General features: G+C 40.6%; 1 protein-coding gene across 1 annotated transcript in view; it reads right to left on the bottom strand.

Moving 5' to 3' along the window:
- The window catches only part of VAT1L (vesicle amine transport 1 like), a 55,527-nt gene that overhangs the window by 8,766 nt on the left and 22,305 nt on the right, over positions 1-24,456 (bottom strand). The window contains exons 5-7 of the mRNA XM_039696624.1: positions 23,804-23,907; positions 22,908-22,963; positions 21,031-21,225 (exon numbers count right to left, since the gene is read on the bottom strand). Coding sequence (XP_039552558.1) covers positions 21,031-21,225; positions 22,908-22,963; positions 23,804-23,907 — 355 coding nt within the window. The remainder of the gene's footprint in view (positions 1-21,030; positions 21,226-22,907; positions 22,964-23,803; positions 23,908-24,456) is intronic.

Below are 24,456 nucleotides of genomic sequence, written 5' to 3'. Positions count from 1 at the left end.
TGTCAGGTCTCCACCTCTGCTGTCCTGGTTCCTTTTCCTTTGGAAAGTTCCTGAATAGAGACACTTCCCTGGGTGCAAATCTGATCCTCTATAAATAACACATGCCTGAAACAAACAATTATGCTCCAACTCTGTGTTGCTACAGTCAAGCCCCCACTTACTTACCCATTTTACTACCAAACTAATTTGTTGTCTGCTTGCATTCAAAATCAAGAGCCAACAGTAATCTCTACTGACGGATTCATAAATTCTTGCTGACATTCAGTTGGCTCTGGAACTTCATTTTGCTGTTAGAACATAGCAAGAGCAGTCTACTGCTTTATAAATACAGGGAAATGTGAATGGAAAATGTATTACTAATTATCTGCTGCACCATTTCGCAGTGTGAAAGAGAAATGCAGCCTACCTAAGAAATGGATGCTATTTTCAAGCCTTCGGATATTATTTTAAACACAATGATCCATTTCTGTATTTGGCTCTTACAAGGAACCAGTCTCAGGAGTGAAATGAAAGAGACTGGGAAGCTGGATCATGAAACCACTCAATCTGCCAGCACAACACACTGGGGGCTTCAGGCCCACGTCAGTAATGGGGTTTAGGAGGGAGAAACAATGAAGGCAACATGCCATGGAAAAGCTTCCTAGTGGAAATGTCACAACACAATGTTTTCATCATCCTACATGAAGCTGTTTAGCTCAGTAATGTGATTAATTTTATTGATTTGTTTTTTTAGTGAAGTTCTACATTTACTTCAGAAAAAAAAAAGGCACTGAAAGACACTGGTGCAGGAGAAGAGTGGATTTTCTTTAGCTGCATGAGGTTGGATGCAGTCTGTTGCACAAACTCCCATCTACAGATTACAGTTCCATTTTTGCAGACAACTTCTTTACCCCCTCACTGTCAGCTAAGGGAGGTTTATTGGATGGTGACAGAGGGCTTTGCCTTTTTTTTTTCTTTAGGCTCTCTGATGACAGTGTTTTTCCCTGAGGTATTTGAAAGGATTTCCACTTAAATTAAAGGAATCCTTCACTCCCCTTTTTGATAAATCAGGCCACGGTATGAAAGGCTAAAGAATCTTATGCCAAGATTACAAATTTAATCCAAACCAGGAGTGATATTAATTCAATTATCTCAGTGTAATCTGTAAAACTCCCCAGTCATTCTAACACTGTATCATCATGAGCTGTCAAAAAGGTTATCAGCACCCAAAGGAAACATCCCTTCAGTACCAGATGGGCACAGTGAAGCAGAGCATCAGTCCAGGTTATGATCTACAGCTGCAATTTTCCCTCTCATTAGTTCCACACCTTTAGGTTCAAGATTGCTGTTTATTTTTATACATCATCTCAAAGAATCACCTTTCATCCTCTGCTTACACACTGAAAATGTCCAAGCCTTCCAGCACGTCATGACTGTTCCCCTCTAGCCATGAAATAATCCCCTCATAAATTTTAAGCTGTGCTGCACACATCAGCCTAAAGCCCTGCTTTTCCAGCTACACCCCCACCCCTCTTTAATCCTTCAGCTCACTCTTCAGACCAAAAGGAGCAACATTTATTTAAGCTGTGCTGCACACATCAGCCTAAAGCCCTGCTTTTCCAGCTACACCCCCCTCTTTAATCCTTCAGCTGATTCTTCAGACCAAAAGGAGCAACATTTGCTCCCTGCATCTGGTCACAACCCAAGTCCCTTCTGCCCACACCCCCTCCTGTGGGCACTTCTGCCCAGTATTATTTTTAAACATCCATTTTTTGGTGTTTTTTTTTTTTCACATAAGAGAGTGTCCAACACAGACATCTCCAAAGCTGCTGCTCCAGTGATTCTTTACAGCAGCTCCCCAAATGCCAGTGTCACTGCATGTCCCAAACCCAGTGACACCGTTCTCCTGCTGCCTCACCCATTCACATCCTGGCTCTGGGGCAGTTCCTGAGGCTGGACTGTGTCTCCTTGAGGGGTGTATGCCATGTCTACAGAGCCCCAGCTGATCCTGCTCCAGCCTGCTCATCACAGCTGTAGCACCAGAAATAGTAACAGCCCCTTTTGACCTGCTGTCGTCATCCAGCCCATTCCTAATTAAGTAAAAGAGGTGGAACAAAGCATTTCACCTCAGCAAAATGACTTTATCTTCAGGCTGGCTGACTTCTGTTCTCCAAAGAATATGGGGAGGAAGGAGGGAGCACCCTTTAGCCTGCTTAACCTTCAGAAACAGAACTATATCTATTATCAAAAGGTTTGTGTGGCCTTTGGTTTGGTATTGTGCAAAGCAGATCCAAAATCCACTTCACAGTCCCTTTGTGAGGTTCATCAGAGGTCAGAATGGAAAGCACAGCATGACAGCTACTTTTGGAGGAGAACTTTGAATATCCTATATACACAGACAGATTTCAGCCCCTGCCCTGCTGGTGTAATTTCCCTGACATCGCTAGATCACACACAAATGAGGGAGAGCAGGTACTGGGAGGAGAAAAAAGGAATACCTGCAGTGTTCCATAGCCTTCAATCACTCAAACAAATGTTCTGTAAATGAATATTATCATTTTACACAGATCAGCACTCTCTGACCACTCCTCCCAGTCTGGACATGAACTTTCCATCAGGAGAACTCGGTGTTTGCCTTAGGACAGCCCAGAGAGCTCCCTCCTGTTACCCTGCCCTGCTCCTCTCTGTGCAGCTACAACAAAGGACAAATCTAGCTGGTGTTTGAGTGCAGGCTCTGTCTGCCAGGGCAGAGCTGTCTGCACGAGCATTGCTCACCAACAATTAATTCCTCTCTGAGCTGCCTGCAACTGCATCATGCCTGCGAAATCACAGGGACAGGGTCTCCATGGTGACAGTGCCATGAGCTGTGCAAACATCAGCTGGCTAGTCAAGGTTACTTTGGCAACCCAAGTGTCACAGGTAATGATCCAAATCTCCTTCACATTTATGAAAATATAATCTGAATTAAAAACATGCCCATTTTTCATTCTAGGGCTGACTCTGTTCTGTTGCTGCTCATAACTGGCACTATTGCAATGAGCCCAGAGCTACCTCCATTAGAATTACAAACAATAATAGCAAGAATAATTATTTAAGCATTATTTCTAGACAGTAATGAAGAAAAAAAGATGCATACTGCAGTTGATTCTTGCTGAGATCCCACATAAGCCAAGCTTTAATACTATAGCTTTCATTAGTGCTATAGAGAAAATAATTTTTATCAGGCTCCCTGCTGTGTTCTATTACAAAGCCATGCTGTCTTTAATATGGATTGAGAGCTGCATTCTCATTGCAGATGCATTTCTCAGACCAGGAGAAGAGTTTTCTTTCATGTTTTTCCTATATATGGCTTTTAAAACTAACACTGCAGTTGCTGCAAAGAAAAACCACATCTCCTGACTTCTGGATTATGTCTGTCTGGTCTGTGGAAGGGAAGAAACTCAAGCAACAAGGGTAGCAGCTCCTGAACCTGCTGGCAGCTCTGAGGGAACCTGTGGTGCTCTGCTCCCTGCAGCCCCTGGCAGGGGAAGATCTGAGCAGAGGAAATGTCCCTTTGCAGCCACCCAGCCCTGTTGGGGTGGCTTGGGCTCAGTGAAGGGACAGCCAAGGCTCCCTGGGCAGCCAGGACACACATGGCTGCTCTCACTGGCTGCTTGCTCACAGCTGCCCTTCTCCTCCCAAAAGAGGCATCTGTCAAAATTTAGTCCTGCTGTTTTGCTGCTGTATTTTCTCTTTGATGATCTTGAAATTTCTCTCTCATGTTTATACAATATGATGTTGTGGGGTAATATTTCACTGAAAAACATGCTGGTTTTTTTCAAAGCTTTTTTGTTTTCATTTTTTTTAAAGTGAGTTTGCAATACTTCCCTTTCTCAGGCTGCCTTCTGTACAAGCTTTTGTAAAAAACCTGTTTTCCTGTGTGATTAGTGACAGTTATCCTACCAGACACAGTTATTTGGACAAAGCCATCCTTTGCTGGGGGGGATTATTTCCCTTGAGAGCAATGGAATAACCTGTATTCAGCACAGCACACTTCCCTGGGAATGATCTGCATTCGTGATAGGAATATTTCCCTTGCACTGTGCAGCAGAATAGCCAGCAGAGAAGTGCTTCTAGTGTTAAATTGCCTTATCTGCCGTGACAAAATCCTTCAATTACCTGTTTGTGTGGGAGCTGGGTGTATGGGAGGCTGGCAAACCCACATCTGCAGCCAGCCTGGATCCTCCTGTCTCACCTACACCATTAATTCTGAAGAGACCTCCCAGGCTCTCAGTCCTCCTGGAGGCTGAGGGTATGCAGCAGCTTGTATGGCAGATGGAAAAGCAGCATAATATTTACAGGATTTTGAATAGGCTCTATTCCTGCCTGTGGTTAATGCAGCCAGCTCTTAAGATGCAGAAATTGAGCACTGAGCATATGTAAGAAGACACATCAAACTCAGGGTATGTGGGGCCCAGTTTTCATAAACGCCTACATGGGCATGGAGAAAACGTGTATACAATCAAAATGTAAAAATTCAGTATCACTAGCAATGATTTTGAGCTGGTTGGAGTATTTTTCCTACAGGAAAAACTTGGATCATGAAGCCTGTTTCCAGTCAAGTCACATCATGCAGTGTCCTGCCCTGCTCGGAGCCATCTGAAAGCAGAAATTATTTTATCCAGCACCACTGCTTATGCCCCGTCACACTGAACTTTTGCACCAATGGTTTTGCCTGCACACGTGCAAACAGAAAATACTTTCTGTATGCCTTTCATCCCTCCAGTGCTATTTGCAGCTGCAAACAGCAGCAATGGCCTCTATTCCCTTCTGCTGCCTGTCAGTGAGGAGAGACCTTTTCTCTGGAGTACCTTTTAGCCTCTCTGTATGTTGCCATGGCAGCAAGACTAAAACCAGACCCAAGATGAGAAAAATGTCAAAGGAATAAAAACTGATGCTACAGGCAAACTGAGAGTCCTCCCTTGGCTGCTGAAGATGCCTATTAAGTGATACATCTTCTGGATGGAGAGCTGCAGCTGCAGAACTGGGCTGTTTTCTCTCCTTCCTTATTCCTACAAGCTCCTGCTGACGTCAATGAGTATTTGTTTTGTCTCAGTAAAATTCACAGAAAAAGAGATTTAAAGCCTTGTAATTACAGAATAACTGAGCCAAATCTTGCCAGCCTTTACTTACAGAGTCAACAGGGATAAAGAAGAAAAAAAAGGCAGAATCAACAACAAATTAAATATTTAGAAGTACTAAAGAGCAGTGCTTACATTATCAGTTTGGTGGGAGCTTTTCTACATGATAAAAGAGGAGAAGAGCCTGAAATTTGATCCATCAACACAGGGAATTCCAGCAGGTTAGGACAGCTCAGGGGCATTCAGCAGTGACAGCTAAAGACAAACCTTTGGCTGCAGCAAAGTGCTATAGAATTTCTGCGAGGATGTGCATTATCTCAGAACCTGCACAGAGCCAGAATGGACACTCATTTTGATTTAAACTGGCATATCTTTTCTCAGCAACACTTTTTACTAAGATAAGCTTGAAGAAAGTAATATTTTTCCTGCATTACTATAGAAAATTATTACCTTATTCCTTTCAGAGTCAAAAGTTGTTTCTGTGGGGTAGAAATTTGGTGATGAAATCCCTGGAACACATTTAAGCTTGAGAGAAGACACATTCAGTGAATCAGAATGCAGCTTTAGGGTCCCCCTAATGGTATTTCTTTTAGAGCAGCAACAAAGCCAGAACTCCTACTCTATTCCTGTGAGCCACTGGCTCCCCAGGACTGGCTGAACCTTTGGAAGTGATGGTAGAAATTACAAAAGCATGGTCCCAATGCTAGGAAAATGGTTTTGAGCACATCAAAGCCACAAGTAGAGGAGTTCAGAACTGGTCCCCTTCATGGTACCTTTCTGGCATTAATCTTGTAGCAAATTGCAGCCAGGTGTGCACACCTGGGATCACATCCAGCCAGGGATGCCCCAGACACCCCTGAAGTTTGGGGTATTCAGAGAGGCTGGTCTGCAGCAGCAGCTCTTATGGTGAGCAAGATTCCTTTAGCTGCAGATGAATTTTGGCAGCCACAGGGAAAAGAGACCCTCTGTACTCTGTTAGGGTGCAGCAGTCTGCTGCCTAAATTGAATTAATACTTGATGCTCAGTTTGCTGTATTCCTGTACTCCATCACAATCTGCTATAACAAATTATGGCAGGAAATAAACTTTATTAAATTCATTACTATGCAGTTTAAAAAAAAAAAAGAAGGACATCTTATTCTGTTATTACTATCAAGCTTCATGCCATCAGTTTTTAAACTCTTCCCTCAGCAATGTTGCCCTGTGATCTCTTCAAAAATCATCTGGAGAAAAACTGCACCAACCCACAAGATGATCTTATTTGTTCTCTTGCCCTCAGCTCCAGTAGTTGTGAGTGTCATTAAACTCTCCTGCTCCTCCACCCCCAGAACATGCAGACCTAATCCTAAACCCTCTGCTTCTTGTGGTGCTGTTTGCTTTGAATTGCAGTGCCTGCACTCTGGAAGGGCAGTGCTGCTGCTCTCCCCTTGCAGCCTTGCAGCAGCAATCCTGCCTGGCTACCTCCCTGTGGGAATCCAGCAGAGCCCTCTCCACTCCAGGGAAAGCTCCTCCAGCCTTTCTGGAGCTCCACAGGATTATTGTTGTGTGCCAGCAGGGCTCAGGGCCCTCCCCACCACACCCCTGCCTTAGTGTTCAGGCTATTACAGCTTCCAGTTCTGGGGTCAAATAACATAAGGGATGCCACAGAACTCAGAGGGCCCCTTCCACATGCTGCTTCTTTTCTTGTCCCTCTCAAACCAGCAGTCCTTGTCCTCCCAGAAGCTGCACAGTGGTGTGGATGAAACCCTGAGGTTCTGAACTCCTTGTGATGCAGATCTACCCATGGCTTTGGGCTTGTGTCTGTAAGCATGAGATAATTGTACTATCAATGCCTTGCTACTATGGTGTAAAAAGGTATTTCTTTTTAGTTTTATGTTCAGACCAAAAGCCCTTCCAAGCCCCTTCTGGATAAACAAAACCAAAACTCTGCAGGTGATTACTTTCTTGCTGCTTCCCAAGCTTTCATCAGCATCTGTCTACTCAAATTTCTGTCTATTCACAACAAAAGTTTATTTTATATAGAGGAGGTATTTAATTGCGTGTACTTCAATAGAGAGGATGTTCTTTCTTTCAGGAAGATGCAAAACTACAGAAAACCTTCCACAAGCCATGTCCTTTTATATCTCCTATTATCTTACCAGCACTCCATGCTGATGGCTGGCATTAGTTCCACCTGATTTGTCTGTCAGCCTTGTTCCAGTTCTGTGATTCACTAGAACCACTATCCAATAACTGGATCGTCACACAAAACTCATTTCTACAGTCTAGCAGAGGTTTTTCCATCTCTTACCAGCACCAACAATTTTTTTCCATTTCTCATCAACACTTTTGAAGCCACAGTTCAAGCACTCAACCTGCATGAGAGTAGTTTCCCTTTTTTCTCCCTTTACTTAATTTCTTCTACGTGGCCTATGAACACATGAACTTGTGCTGCACATTTCCCAAATGACAGGTGAATTTTTTTGGAAGTCAGGCACAAAACCTGTGACCAGCATGGCTTCTTACTTTCTAAAGTCTTACTTGCATCTTACTTTCTAAATTATTCAAATGAGTCAAGTATTTTTCTCCCAAAGACCTTCCATACTTATTCCTAAGACTCCTCCTTAAGCTCTCTTTTGAGCTACTTATTTCAAAATATGGGATATTAAAATCATTATTAAAAGAATGAGAAAATCCTTTATGACTTATCTACTTATTCCAAAGAACTCTAAATCTTCCTTTATTACTACTAAGGAGCAGAAATTGTGCCTTATTCCAGAATCACTATTCCAAAACTATGGGAACTAAACTTAGTGATTACAAAATACAGTAAATAGTCTTCCAGATGGTAATCAGTAAAAAGTCTTGACACTCTAATTTCTAAAGTCTGAGAAGCTTCATGTAAAAATCCACCTACTGGGATCAGATTAGCAGAACACATTAACATTGTGACATTGAAAACTGCCTCCATTTTATCTTGTAACAATGGCTTATCTTCAGTAAAATCCATCCCCAGTCAGTAAACTAATTATGTAAATCCTTGAAACTCATCAAGGTAAATACCAAAGGTCCCTAATGATACAAATAAGAAAATACTTCTCTTTTGATTTCCTTGTGGAATTTTTTTTGTTTCAGAAAGTAGTGCCATGAGGATTGCAAACCTAATTCTTTGTAAGTTATCACAGTATTTTTCAATCATTCAAAAAGCTTTCCAAGTCAAATTTTACCATTGGGTGCCACTCTGTAACTTCATTAAAACTAAACAAAACCAAACCCCTCTGTTATATTAAACTGTAATAAAGTTGTTATGACAGAGAGTGTGATTCATGCTTATCCTCAGTTTGAGCTACATCACAGCAAGATTGAAATAATTCATCCAGGCGAGATGAAAGGTATTTGAATTTATCTTGTTTGCAGGTTGACAGTTTTACAATATATATTGCAGTCCTATTTGCTTTATTACTTAATATTTCTCCTGGCACTGTTACAAAATGTCTCACTTTAAGCCTATATTAAAGACCTTAACTTCCTGCTAGCATTGTACCAGTGTGACTGCAATAAAATTGATTTAGTTTACAACAAGTTTAGTGCTGGAGTGTGAGCACGGATTCAGCTCAGCATTTCATTCTCCTGACCCAGCTCAGAATGGGCAGCACAGAGCTGAAGCACAAGTGTCCATGTGAGAGAGCACCCCTGCTGCAGCCCAGGCAGCCTCTCCTCTAATTCTGTGGAATTTGCAGGCGTGGATGTACCCTGACCCCCAAAGGCTTCTGCCTGAGCCCCAGCAATGCAGGGAAAAAGGCAGAACCTCAGTAAGACACATTTTGCTTAACTGCAAACAGGTTTAACTGCAGGAACTCTGAGAATTATGCTGGGTGTTTCCTTCAGATTGAAGGGAAAGATGCAGGATTGTGTTACTTCTGCTAAAGAACCCAAAGGTCACGCCATCCTTGCTCAGGAAAGTTTAGGATCTTTAAGATATTTTAGCCAGGACATAATCACAGCATATAACAGAAAAAGCCCTCAGGTTCTTCTCAAGGTTGTGGATATTTGGTGGTGGTCAGGAATTCACTTTTACACAGTCTCTATTCTACTCAACTGAATTCATTTAAACAAAGATTTGGAGCTGCCTGTGCTGTGTGAGGCTTCGCTTCTTACAGGTATGGCCTCACATTTTCAGATGTGTGTGCTGTAACACCACCTTCAGAGCCCAAGCTTTGATACTCAAACTATCATTTCCTTACAATCAAAACTTGTTGAGTAACAAACAACACAGACTCTCCAGAAGGCTGGTTTGTACAGTTTGAAATGCTCTTTTTTATACATCGTTTTGTTACAGATAGACTAGACTGGTCAATTAATCAATACATTTGGTTAATTAACCAAACACCTTTTTATAAAAAAATCTTTGAGAAATTTTTTATACATTGTTTTGTTACAGATAGACTAGACTGGTCAATTAATCAGTACATTTTATTCGATTGGTTAATTAACAAAACGCCTTTTTTATAAAAAAATCTTTGAGAAGAACAGGAAAATAGAGAGCAGGAAAACAACACTTGCAGGTTGTTTATAATAACAAGCTATCATTATCTTCAACTCTCTAAAGTCTCACAAGCTGATTTTGGAAAAACTTATCTAGTTTTCTCTCTCTCTGACTAGGTTGTTACATGTACAAAAACTCTGGAAAATCAGTGCTCATTTGAAACTCTTAAATTGCATTGCTTCCTATCAGTATTGTTTTCTCAAAGTCAGTGCTCACAGAGTTTTTCCCTACAAAATGCCTTTGTGTTCAATCATTCCCAACAGGTTAATATATATTTAGGAGTCTTTTACTATCAACAATATATCTGCTTCTCTGCCTCAGTGTAAATTGAAATCATTATCTGTAATCAGCAATAATATTATTACTAAGCTGCAATACCACATGGAACTCTCAATTATCACATTAAATTTAGATTATATTATGCTAAGAGATATCTTTATGCCTAAGAGTTAATTTTGCTTTTAAAATTCATCTGTGTTTAAAATGACTGAAAAGAATATATGAGCCATTATCATTACGTGAGAACAATTATCTTGATTAACAATTGTTATGCACTAAAATGAAGTGTTATTTTGATAGTTTTGATTTTTGATGCCTTTTTTTGGATCTTTGCAAAGTTGTGTGAAACAGAACACAAAACCTATGTTTTCTTTGCAATAAAGGCAATTTAGTAACCTAATCAGAACACTAGTACCAAAGAAAAAATAAATTAAAATAACCCTGGAGAGTAATTTTGTGCTACTGCTCAAGAGATTTCCAAAATTTCTAGCAGTCTGCCAAAACCAGTCATCAACATGAGCAGCTGCTGAGAGACAGAATTGGCTTTGCTGATGGAACTAATAATTTACTTTTTCTTTGGCCACTGTTACACAGATACACCCATAAGCTGATCCCAGGAAATGAGCTAGAATGCTCTCCTTAGAAAGGCATTTCTAAAACCAAAAAGGCCCATTTAATTTAATTTACTGCACCAGAGTTCAGTATCTATTCACATCTAAACATCCTTCACTGCAGCTAAAAGCCCATGTCAATGTTCTCTCTTTAGAGGCCAAGCACCCAAAATTCCTCAAAGCAGAAAAACATGAATTTACAGCAGAAATGCTCAAGGCACAGCCTCTGCTGCTGTTTCTCACCCCAGTAATGCAGCAGGGTATGAAAGCTGCCCTTTTCCTTCTCTCTGTTAACCTTTCTGCTCCCTGGCAGCCAACAGAAATGGCCTCAGAGATGATGCTGCCAGTGCAGAATTATTTAGACAAAATGAACCCATCAGATTTAAATATATGGAGATATTTTCATTATTCTTATCTCCCACTTCCCTTCTGATTTTTTTCAGCAACTTCTTAAGTGGATTTCTGGGCATTCATTGATTAATGAAGCAAGAGACTCATAAATTACAGCCAGAAAAACAATGTCAAGAAAAAATCAGTCTGATTTTTTTTCTTTTTCAAATCAAGAAAGCATCAGTCTGAAAATGGAAATATTTCAAAGTCAGGAGGAATCCAAATTATTTGTAATCTCTGTTGTGCCAGACATATAAGATGACACCTCTCAACTTTCTCAGCCAAGTAGACTTCATTATTATTTCTCTCTCTTTTTTTTTTTTTTTTAATCCTTAGCATCTCTGAAAATAGGTTTTTCTTTAATTTGAATGCAAACTAAAAGAAGTTTCTCAGAGAATCTAAACAATCAGGAGGAACTGTTAACACAAACCTCAGATTTCTGGTTCACGCCATCCCTAGGGAAAAGCTGAATTTCTCACATCAGCACTCCCTGCCAGCCTAACTTGACTGACCAAGAGCTTCCTTCCCAAACCACCCAACTAATTAACAAAGAAGCATGAATGGAATTTTTTGACAGAGGGAAATCCAAGGTTCTGTTCACAGGCTCTGTGGCTGAAACTACACACACTGGCAGAGCCCAGCACAAGAGTGAGAGAGCATCTAAATGTGGCTTTGAAAACTTTGTTTCCAATATTTTCCCTCTAGTACCTGCTATTTTTCAGTGAGTCTCACTCACAGCATCCAGCAATTATTTCTGAGTGACAGAAAACACTCATTGTTCCAACCCTTAAGAATTTCTTGCCAATTAGTGGTACTACCAGCTCTGTGGAGCAGGAGACACAGTGAACTTTCTCTGAAATTCATTTTAAACTATTTCTGCTGGTGGATGCAATAATGTATTGGCATATATTTCATCCACATGCAAGACTGGAAGATGATAGGCAGATATTTCCTTGCATTATCAGGTAGAAATAAAAAGGAATGGATTGGAGAACACTTGGATCAGGGGTATAAAAACAAGCAGCTTTTGTTCTCTGATACTTCAGGAAGAGTGTAGAAATTGTTTTTGAATAGGGAAATGATCCCATGACACCCTGTTTTCCTGTCTCTTGAGAAGTGCTTACATGTTACAACACAGACAGCAAAAAAGAAGTGTAAAACAACTGTGTTAGAGCCAAATATACAAAATAAAGACAGGAGGAATACACTCTATCCTCAGAGGCTATGCACAAATGTTGGTGTCACTGATATCCACAGTCAAGCTTTCCCTAACCAGGTCTCTGTTCATTTCCTTGCAGGAGAGCAGCATCACCGGATCAGCTCCATGCATAAGGAATGTGTGCCAATTTATTACTTAGAAGCCAGCTAATATATTTCAGAAGGCAGACTAGTCCTGTAAAATACTGCTTCTTCACAGCAATTAATCAGCAGCTTGCTCAATATAACAGCTTTGTCCTTATTTTTCTAATAAATGGCAAAGCAGCTCTCCCCATATAGCCTCCTGTTGCTAATTTAATTAACTGGAAGCATGTGACTAGTTTATCTTTAATAGTGCACACTTTTTCTTCAGAGGAATCCATCAATGCTTCCTGTATCATTTTCCTGCCTATTTCCCCCTGCCCTTGCAGTATCCATCAGGAACCAAATTTACTTTTTATTCCCTTTTCCCTGCAGCTCCAGAAGCTGCTGAGGCACCAAGGGCAAGCAGCAGTGGCAGCCTGGCCTGCCCCAGAAACACAACCATGACTCACCAGTGCACTTTTGGCCTCCAGTGTCTCATGCCTTCCACCGAGTGTTTTCTGCCTCTGAGTCTCCACAACTAATTAATTCTTAGCAGAGTGCTTACTAAGTAGATCAGGAAAGAGCTGTGGCTGCAGGCTGTATTTATGCAAATGGAGAGGTTCAGTCTCAGGCTGGTCAGCTTCTAACCTTTGCAACAGCAAATCCCAGCACAGGATCAGTGCTCATCAGAAGGACTGCCAAAACACATTTCTGTGTTTGCCACTTCATTCCAGTACAAGAAAACCGCTCCCTGACCTTTGGTAGAACTCACACCTCAGTGCATCAGAGCTTCCTTGAAGGCACAAAAGGCTCCTGGAGATGCTGAGACACAGCCCAGGGCTATGGCTGGGAGAGGCCAGAACTGGCAACCAGAGATTTTCAGGCTGATCCCTGATCTTTCCACTACTGTGCTGCAGGGCACCAGGCAGGTAATGACATCCACCACCTCTTTCAGTCACCTACTAAATGGGTTTTATAGCACAGACATGCTCACTGTGCATAAAGGAACATTCTGAAGACTCTAGGTTGTTGTTTAAATAAAGGTATTTAACTGGCAGGCTACAGAAAACAAGCTGAATTTCAGAGGCTGTAAAAAATATGCTAGAAAGCATAGAGCAGAAATAAATTACTTGTCTAATTAAATTCCTTTCATGTAGCTTGAATTGCATACAGTGTTTATGAATAATATATAGCAATTGAAAAGAATTGACTTCTGCTTACATACTTAACAAGTCTGAGTTTCCTAAAACAGCTCATTTACCCAATCAGATTTTGTGGTAATCACAGTTAATGTCGTGTATCTGAGACCTTATTACAGAGCCACCGTGCCTATATCAAAGTCTTGTCTTGTTTCTGTTCCAGGCTTTTAATGAAACCATAACCATTGCCATCAACAGTGTGTGAATCTAAAAAGACTACTGGGTTATGCCATTGCTTCCTGGTAGTGGCTGGAAGGGTAGAATGAATTATGAAGTAACATGAAGTCCTGTTAAACAGAATTAAATGCATAAGAAAATAAAATGAAATTTTATAGGCACTTTGTAGGAACTTAATAATTCACCCAAGAGCAGCAAAGTTCCCATAGTCAGGTATACAAAATGTTGTAGAGGGAAAAAAAAATTGCAATACCTAATTAATCTCCAGTACTTCCAAGACATGTTTCATTCATCTAAGCATACCCCAACAAAATAATTTGGAGTTTTAATTAATATTTATTTCAGATAGACATCTTGGGAAAAAAATCTTTGCCAAGCCTAAATTAAAGATCACCTTACTCATGGCCCAGTTTTCATTCCTTTAGAACTTGTGTTCATTATATTTAATGTTAGCAAGGTAAAATTCAAGTGGAATAGCTTTCCCCTTAGCCTGGAGAAGGCTCCAGGGACAGCTCAGAGCCTCTTCCAGTGCTTAAAGGGGCTCCAAGAGAGCTGGAGAGGGACTTGGGAGAAGGGCTGGAGGGACAGGACACAGGGAATGGCTCCCAGTGCCAGAGGGCAGGGCTGGATGGGGATTGGGAATGAGGAATTGTTCCCTGTGAGGGTGGGCAGGCCCTGGCACAGGGTGCCCAGAGCAGCTGTGGCTGCCCCTGGATCCCTGGCAGTGCCCAAGGCCAGGCTGGACACTGGGGCTGGGAGCAGCCTGGGACAGTGCAAGGTGTCCCTGCCATGGCAGGAGGTGAAGTGAGATGAACTTTAAGGTCTTCTTCAACCCAAACCTTTCCATGAGTCTGAGATCCCCCGCATTTGAAAGATAGGGTCTTTCTTTCAAATAGATTTGAAAGATATTTGGCCTCTGTGTATAACTTGTTTGTGAACACAGAATCAAGCTGCCCTGAATGATTCAAGTTTTGTTCCTCAGCCTGCTTTCCCCACATCTCCATTTTCAAACCTGTTACATCAGAAAGACCCAGCTCCTTGCATTTTTGTGTGCTTTGATATCTTCTATTAAGCTTGTGTTTGACCTGTGTGTATACAAGGAAACAATAGTGATGAACAGATAAAGCATTTAAATTTACTTTGAACCTCAAGTATTTATTTCATCCAGTCAGAGGAACAGAATCCCCAGACAGGAAGAACACAGAGAGTTCCAAGGCAGTATCAGAGGACAGGATACCTGCAGAGTTAACACCTGTCCATCAGGAAAGCTGCTCATGAACAACTGCAAAGAAGTTGTTCTGTCAAAGAAATACTCAAAACCAGCAGAGCCTGCTCTGTGGTGCTGGAAGAGCAATCACAGCACAGAAACACTGAGAAGCTTGTGGGAGGATTCACAGAATGAGCTGCACTTCCCTCTTTAGACACCATTTGACTGCAAAGTAAATCATTTTATGCTTATGAAAAAATTAATCTTTTCTGTATTTCAGAGTGGGTTATTATTTTGGTTATAAATTTACTTCCACTTTTAATCTGGAACTCTGTTATTTTGTATACCCTGAAGAATAAACACTGTAGAAGTCCTTGACTCCAAAAAAAGCATTATTTGTTCTGCTGGAGAATGTTTTCATCAAGCAGAAAAGACAAAAAAAAACCTGCACACATTATTATGACATTGTAACTATTAAAAAAAAATACCTGAGATGGTATTTAGTATTCCTAACAAGATACCAGCCCAATCTGGTATTATTAGATTGCCCTCTTTCTACATTAAAAGTAACTAATGGGTCAATTTTCTCTAGGTTTCACTCCAGTGATACATGACAGGCTTTTTGCCCTGAAGCCAAGATCACAGAAATGCATAAACAGCTTTTGATGAAATTAAAGTCTCTCCTTTAGGGGGTCCACTGTTATTATTCTGCTATCATGGCTTTGAGATTTCCCATCCCTCTGCCTCACAAATAATGATATTGCTGATATTTAACAGCCTGCACTGAGATGGTAATTTACAGGAGAGGATGAGTTCACTGGAAAAACACAGGTTTACAGTACCTGAATCCTTTGAAGCCAGTGAGCAGTGCTAAAAGCAGACATATTGTGATTGCTTTGCCCTCCCCAAAACATGCCATGAATTCTGTATGGGAAATGTTCCTTCACCCAGGTCTTGGAAGGAACATTATTGACTGGGACTCAATAAGGCTGTAATCTTCAAGTAGGGTTCCTACTCTTTTCCCTTGCCTGCTAACAACACTGATAGCTAATGCAGAGAACAAAGAGTGTGAGAAGAGCAACCTATGATGAAATGTGCCTTTTACAGGAAAGTTTTGCATCAGCAGGTACTCTATAATATCACTGGAATATGATCAGTTGCTCTGCGTTCCTTTAGCTTCAGGTCTTAAACACAGCTTGGGTTTCCTTAGCAAATACCAGGGAAAAGCTCTGGCTTCAAGAGCAGGAAATCTCACTTAGATAATAACTATATTTACAGCTAGACCTACTGATATAGTAATTCCTTTAAAAGGCACATTTTCTCATATGTTGCTGTTCTCACATATATCTGTTCTCTGCATTATCTATCAGTGTTATTTGCACACAAGGAAAAAATAATACAAACCTTACAGGAAGATCTCTCCTAATTATTCAGCCAAAAAAACCCCAGTGACTCAGTGCACTGCTCATTACAAACTAAATTAAGGTGCAGGGCTCTTTCCAGTTAAAAATATTCTATGTACTGACCACAAGGCACAGTCACTAGAGCTCTCTGATAGTCATATCACGATCTGTAATATTTAGTGCCTGGATTCCTGATTTAGTGCCTGATTTTGAGTGCCATGGTGCATTCCTGGGTCTGAGCTGCGGCTTTTGCATGACTATTCACTAAGTGAGGTGCTGCTAAAGGCATTATTGCCTTAGCACTACACCTGGTGACATGCACACTTTGTGCCAGCCAGGACATGATCACATTACCCTCTTCCTTCTTAAGAGAGAGTAACAATTCTATTGCACAGGTTTCAGTATCTCATCACCCTTACTGACCCCAGGGCAGCAGGAGCCCTTGGTACCATTATTGCTCCATAGCAGGCACTGCTTTAAACCCTCTGGGAGAGAGGAATGCAGTGAATCCTTTGGGATGGGACACAGACCTGGAGTCAGGATGTTTTTCCATAATCTCATTTGTCACCCACATGGATCAAAATGCCCAAGTCTGAAAACTTTCTGGCTGCTGAGAGTCCCTTTTGAAACAAGCAGCTCCAGGTAAAGGGAAAGGTGCCCCGGATATTTTGATGACTTTGACCATGACTGGCAGTTCCTGTGCAAGAATTTGTGAGGTTTGTTTTACACATGCTCAGTGCTAGCTTTGACTGCTGTAAATTACCAAAGAAGGCACATATAACTTCTGTGTCAATCTACCTCGAACATAAATTTTCTTTTGTAACTATAAAGAGATTAAAACCACAGAATTTTAATAGAAAAGTGCAACGTGCATGCTTTTATTCAACACACTAGATTTTTTTGAGAATTGTCAGTTTTCATCCTGCTTACTAATTGACTACTGTGTAAAGCCAAATACTCACAGACCCTCAGGAGAATGCTAATGCATAAATGCACAGTACAAATTAATCAGAATGAAGATGAGTGGTAAATAGGCACTAACCAAGAAACAACTAAAAGGATCAAAAAATATTCGCTGAATACAAATTGTGTTTTAAACTCTGCTATTTGTAATGAAATGCAATCCTAACAGACAATCAGCTTTTTACTACAGAGCAGCATTTTAAGCATGTGCCACTACAAATCATCTCATCTTTTAAACACTTGAATGCATAAACAAATAGTTGCAAAGCAGCAAGATATCTCACCAGCAGCTAATTTATTGTATGACTTCATTCATCTCATGATGAGCAATTCCCAAGTTTATTTCCATTTTAAAGTATCTGTGGATTTTGTTACTGTCTCTTTTAGTTAAATCCTTCTTACTTTTCCACAATAAAGTGGTTCTAATTGCCTACTTGAGACAAGACTTGGCTTTACTGGGATTTATGGATGTAAGTTTGAGATTAAAATTACCCTTCCCAAACAAAAAGCAGCAGCTAACACAGCAATACAAATAGTTTGCTCCACAGCAGCAGTCAAGAGTCTGGATCTCCCTTCTGTCAGCAGTAATCTGATGCATTGAAGAAAACTGAGTCACTTCTAAGTTCCTCTTTTCAGTCAGCTGGCAAATTTGTTTAAGCAGCCTGCACTGAAGAGGCAGGGCAATGCTCATCCTGAAACAAAGGCCAGTGCAACCAGGAATCCTTCCACAGATTTGAAAGCAGCCCTAAAGCAGAGGAAGGAGGACACTTGAAGGGTTTATATCCTAATTAGAATGATCTCATGGACACTCGGGCACACCTTCATGGTTCAACAGGAACAGTATCAAATTAAGTCCATCTAATAATTTCTGAGCAGTTCTAGCTATAAAATAATATGACGATCAGCTGGACATCATTAACACAGACTGCATAATAGGCCAATGGGAATCTAATAACTTTCTCTAAGTTCTATATTATTGCCACTTGAAATTGCCATTAAAATATTCTCTCATCAGTGTATTCTTTAAAATTCTAACTGTGTGCTCCTGCAGAAATTATTAAGAAATAAATGCTGTTCAGGGAACCATACCAGGCTTTTAGAAGAATGAAGTATTTTTTTTACACTTCATGAAGACTGATGTAAACTGACACAAAGCCTGTCTCTGGCTGTTCTCACATGCACTGGAACATAAAGCCCTCAGTTTTGGGGTCATCATGCAAGGAAACCAGCCTTGAGCAGCAAAGGGGAGCACCACTGTGCATATAACTCATTGTCCTCTGCTCTGAAGCTGATACAGGACTGAAAAGAGCAGCATTTGTACTGTAATGCAGCTTTGAAACAAAACCAGGAGTCTTCCATGTTGGCTTTAGAGAGTCTGCATTAATTTGTGAATTGATATTTTCACAAAGGAATACATGAAAACAAATGCAGATGCAGAGTGAGTAAAGAGAACGGAAGGGATGTGCTGGGGATATGCCTTTCATACAGACATCAAACCTATTATGAATGTGATGATACATTCAGGTATTTAAAACAAAACATTTGGAAAGGTGTTCCATGGTGAAGGCTCCTTTGAGAATTTTCCTTACAATATTTTCATTTTGAATGTCTCTGACTGGATTCAAGATAATCTCTAGGGTGGAATTACTAGACAGAGGACACATGAATTCCCCCATGAGGCTCTGAAAAAGGCAATATTCCTCCATAGAAAACTAATCAGCCATTCATTTTCAAATGCCATGTAGGGAGTCTCCCTTTCTGCCACTCTCTGGTTAATGCACATTCTCAGTTTCCTTAGGAAACCTGGTAAAAGCTGGTCATATTTTGGTTTAGTCTCCACTAAAGCCTGCTGGTAGAGAGCAAATGAAAGTGGACATTTGGAGCTCATCAAGCTTATCCAGCAGGAAGTGAAAACCAATCAAATGTCCACCTGTGAAAGGAGATGTTCAAGCTCTGAAATTAAAAATGAAAACCTACCAAAACAGAACAGAAATGCACCAACCTTTCTTCAGTCTAGTTCTATTTAGCTATGACACATTCTCTGTGTATCATATTAATTTGAGAGTCAGCCCTACATTATTTTTATGCCCACAAAAATGTACCCCAAAAATGATAATGCCCTGGATGAGCAATATTTCAGTAACACTTTGCAATCAAATAAAGAACTCTTGCATCCCTTAAGGTACAGCCAGGCAGCTCCTCTGCCAATTCTCAGACAGCTCATGGAAAGCCAGCAGGTGTGACAAATGAGCTGGAGCTTTCTAGACTGTGCTTTACAACAGATGTATTTACACATATCACAATCTACTGGTGGGGATGGTGCATGCTACTGCCAAATGTTAGATGAAATGTTAACAAACAGAAGTCTCCCACCAAATTCCCATCATGCTGACTATTGAGATCAGCCTGCCATGTGTAATTTCTCATGTTATGGCATGTCCTCAATCAAGTATTGTTTAAGCTATTGTTACTATTTTAATTATCCTTCTCTTACTCACCAGTACATGAAAAGTATGTATTTTACATGAACAAAGAAATTGCAGAATGACTGTCTAGAGACCTGTGCCACTTACATTTTTAAGCTTACTTAATAATTAAATTCCAAAAGATATATCAAAACCATAAGTCTGATCCACTCCTGGTTCTCTGCAGAGGGCTCTCCCTTTCAGGATTTGGTCTTGCCTGAGCAGCTGCTCTTTATCACAACATCTGGCATTCCTGGAGCAGGTGGATGCCCAGAAGAGCAGCCCCAGGTGTCCCTGGGGGCTCCTGGTGACACTGTGGCCTCAGGCAGGCCTTTCAGAGGAAAAGAAGGGGGTTCCTGGGGAGGCTGTCACCACGGAGGAGCCCACAGGGGCTGGCCCCTTCACACCTCTGCCACATGAAGCGGCACCTTGGGATGCACTGGGGCACTTGCAGGGACAGCACGGGACATGCTGGCTCAGGAAACAGCTCACAGGCAGCCACAATCTCAGTAAAACACAGCACTACTCGTGGATTGAGCCTGGTGCAGGTTACTACTCCCTCATGGTAACACCACCTACGGCGTTCCAGCACTGAGAGGATTTTGTTGCAGCACCCTCTGAAGAGTGAAACAAAACACTGCAGACACAACCCCACTCAGCAGAGCTATCACAGACACACATCCCAAGGGATGTGCCAGGCTCAGTGCACAGACACACAAACCGTGAGTATTAATCTGGTGGTGCTCTATGATTGTGTTGTTTCTTCATATGGTAATGTCTGTTCACACCTCCAAAAATACTTCTCTTCCTTCACCAGCATCTTAGCTATAAATGTCTCAACCAGCACTTTGAACAAGGGCTTTGTGACTGCCCGGGCTGTCAGCAAGTTGGATTCTTTGCATGTCTTTAAGGAGAGCTGAGCAATTAGAGGAATTTAAAAAAGAAACACAAGAAAGCCACAGAGCACAATTGCAACATTTCAAGTGAGTTCTGATTTCTTGGTCTTTGACACATTTTCAATAACTGCCAGAAAACCTGCAGACTTCCAAGGTTTGCTAGTACAACTGTGGCACTGGAACTAAAGCTTGTGTATTAAAATGCATTCTGAGGGAAAAAAATCTAACTTGTTTACAATTCCATTGTTTGCATTTTACTCTGCACTTGTTAGTCACATGTTTCATGCACTTGGGAAAAAGAAAGTTTTCTAAGATTGAAAAAACACATTTATTATTAGCATTTTCCATTAATATCTACTTAGTAGAAAAATATGTAGATAACTCTGGATCTTGGCTTTACAAATAGCAGGGGCTCTAGAGACAACTTAGGCACAAACTAAAAAGCAGAACACGTTAATAACTAGAAAACATGTTTAAATATGTTTTTACCTCTAAAAGTGCATATTTTTACAACATTTCAAAATGAGGACTCCTACCTCTTCCAAAGCCCATAATGAGTCAACCACAGGCTTGATCTTCTTACTGTTATATAGATTTAGGAGTTTGTCCATCACACCCTTGACCAGGCCACCTCGATTCTGTTTGAAAAGTAGATTCAACAGGGAAAATCCAGCAATGACTTTGTTCTCCTCATACAGCTTGATAGGATTTACTTTCTCAACTTGCCACCACTGGAAACCAATAAACAAGAGCATGGTTAGAAAAACCATTTTTCAAGAATTGTACAGGAAAGTTCACAAGCAAGCTGTCTGTGCAGATGTGATGAAGGACTCATCTGCCAGGTCTGATGCAGCAGCCAAGAAAAGCAGCAAGGATTTGATTTAAGGATGAGGAAAGAAAGTGTGCAGCTGACTGACAAGCAGGAATAAAACAAACTCGTGTTGGAGGAGGTCAGGTGAACACATCTGGGTATGGAAGAGGGTCTGGCAGCAAGGAGTTTGGATTTCCTTGCCCCCTCTGCTCTCCTGCTCTCTCCAGACAGCCACTGAAGTGCCCAGATGTTCACTGGCAGCTCCTGGCCATGGCTCTGCTCAAACCAAGGGAACCAGGCACTGCCTATCAGCTGCCAGTTCTCTACATCCATGATTATGTTTATGACACTTGAGCATGCCTCAGAGTATCTGATGAAAGGATTTTATTTCATGTAGCCCAAGAGCATCACTGAGAGTGAGAGATGCCACTTCCCTGCAAATTTCATTTGAACGGGTAAATTTTTAATTAGAATTTTCATACAATTTTTATGAGTTAATTTTGCAGCACAATTACACAAAGAAACCAGTTATATTTGTATACAAAATTTGTATGTTTTTTTATTCCTTCAGTCTATTAATATTTATTCCATCAATAAATACCAATACTATCTGAAAAATACTTCAGCTGAAATTTGTTCCATTGGGCCAAAATACCCTACACATTATATGCATCTGGATATTCTTACATTACCAGTAAAAAGGTTTCATAGCAATAATTATCTTGTTTTTGGTCACAAGTGTGTGACAGTGACAAGGATCCTCCCACTACAACCATTAAGACAATGTAGGAAGCAAAGAACAGCTCCTTGCTACAGTCTCTGACTTTCAGCTACACAGAGAATTTTGAAGCCAATTCCTCCTGGGAAGGGGGTGTTGCTGGAAGCTCTAAATGAGATTTTGGCAAAAAAGATCATAGGACAGATGTTCAGAAAAGATTTTTCCCTATGTTTTTCCTGTATGAAGGAATTGCTTTCACTCCTGGTTAACTTATTTCTTGCTGGCAGTTTATATGATTTATTTGTCCTACTTTTGATCTCTAGGATTTCTGCAAAGATTTCTGTTATAGTAAGCTGAAGAAAAAAAAAAAAACCAGAACATTTGAACTTTGAATTTCTTGACATCATCAATTAGGAAACAAATGCCACATCATCATCTCTTTGATGTCACTTGAACATGGAGAATTGAAAAATGCTTTTCTGTATACAAGAAATCTCTGAAAAGCTGAAATTGAGTGGACACAGGCCCCAATTAAGAGATACATCTCCTTTAATTCACTGCATGGTCCTGACAGTGTTTTCAGAGACAAGAAACCTTCAGGGTGCAGTTAATAATATCCATGGATGTGATGTTTTGCCACAAATAAATAAATAATGCAGTTTAAACTTAGCTGTGTAAGAGACCTGTGTCTCACAGACAATTTCAGTGGCAATGTGAAATGCACACAGATCCAATTCTGGTCTAGCTGTGCTGCCAGAAGAAAACATGGCACAAAACCACAACATCAGAAGTAACTCAGCAGAGATAAATGAAAATTATGAAGATGAGAAAGCTACAGAAAAGACCAAAGTTAGAGGAAAGAGCATCATCACAGAGACACTTACTGATTTTGCAAAACTGAAGAAGCTTTTTGTCTCCCCAGTAACCATGTTAGATGAACCTGCAAAAGATGAGCACATTCACACACAACCTATTATTACAAGCTACAGCAGACCATTTAGTACATGTAAAATCATCTCTATGATTCATATTTAAGAAAAAAACAACATGCCCAGGTTTAAAAGAGATTAGTAAAAATCCTTTGAGAGTAAAAAATAACAAAGAAGCCAAGGCAACCAAGCCCTCCAGGCTTACAGGAATTCTGAGACAACCCTGGCAATCCATCAAACTGTCAGGGGCAGGTTGGGTTGTGTTGGGCACCTGCCCATAAATACAGGAATCCCTTCAGCTGTGCCCTCCAACAGGAGCTTCCCCACCCTGCAGGGCAGCCTGGCACAGCAGCAGGGGAGATGGGTCTGCTCCATGTGAGGAGCAGTCCACAAACAGCAGTGGAAATTTGTGGACAGAAGCCTGGGTTGGATTCCTCAAAGTCATGTTAAATAAACCCAACAGCATTCTTCCTGAAATGCTTCCTTCAAGCTTCTCTCTCACAAAAACTACACTGAAGTTTCCTTGGCCACACAATGATTCCCAGAATGAGAGATCCAAACTTTCTCCCATGCTTCTCCTGTATCACCCAGTGATGTTTAACAATCTGTAGTGTAGCTTCCCTTTCCATTTTGGATTTACTTTTCTAAATATTTTTTAAACATTTTTTTATATTACCATTTATTTATCAATCATTTAATCCATGGTAAGCTTCATTAAAACTGTTGACTGGAAATGATCAAACTGAGCAAGCATAGCTTGTGAATCACCAGCTCTGGAAGAAGGGGCATGGATGCTTTTAAGCTCTGCAAAGCTTTAGTTTTGAAATGTGCACCTGCTTTTCCCCACTCACCATACAAAATGTAAGTCCCAAGTGGTTTGAGAAGACTGAGGCCTTTCCCAGTATTTTCTCCACAAAGACAGTCCAAAACAATATCTACTCCATCTGCTGAGATTCTAAAACAAGGAAAAATCTCTTACTTTGCAGTAAGATACACAGGGCTGGTCAGCTGGTTGTTAACCAAATGCTAACATTTTCCAGGTTCTTTAGAAAGGCTCTAAGGCTGAGACTTTGCCTGTGAAAACTTTACCCTCATCAAAATACATTTCAGACCCATCCAGTGGCACAGTGCAAGTTTTTCAGGCTAGCCAACCCATCCCTCTTAGGCATCTTACTTCCCCTTTTTCAGGGCTTTCAGGAAAATTATATTAGCAAAAGACAGGCAAGAGATAAAAAGTTATTTTTGACTGCATGCAAATATCAGCAAATGCTTGTCTTGTGAATAGAGAAAAAGGATATTTTTCTTATTCACATCTAATATTATTTTTCTGAATTTGTAAGGAAAAAGATCTTATCCTAATTTCTTTTCAGACAAAATTACTTGTAAAGTTATTTGCAGAGTCTTCTTCAGATATTTTATCAACTAGATATCAGCTAAGACTTAAATCAAGCTTAAAGAGAAGTCACCAAGAGGTAGAAATCCAGCACAAGTGTTACAATCAGGC

Source organism: Passer montanus, unplaced genomic scaffold (assembly GCF_014805655.1).
Source record: "Passer montanus isolate IOZ18808 unplaced genomic scaffold, ASM1480565v1 scaffold113, whole genome shotgun sequence".
NCBI classification, from domain to species: Eukaryota; Metazoa; Chordata; class Aves; order Passeriformes; family Passeridae; genus Passer; species Passer montanus.
This window is presented reverse-complemented; position numbering and strand designations above follow the sequence as displayed.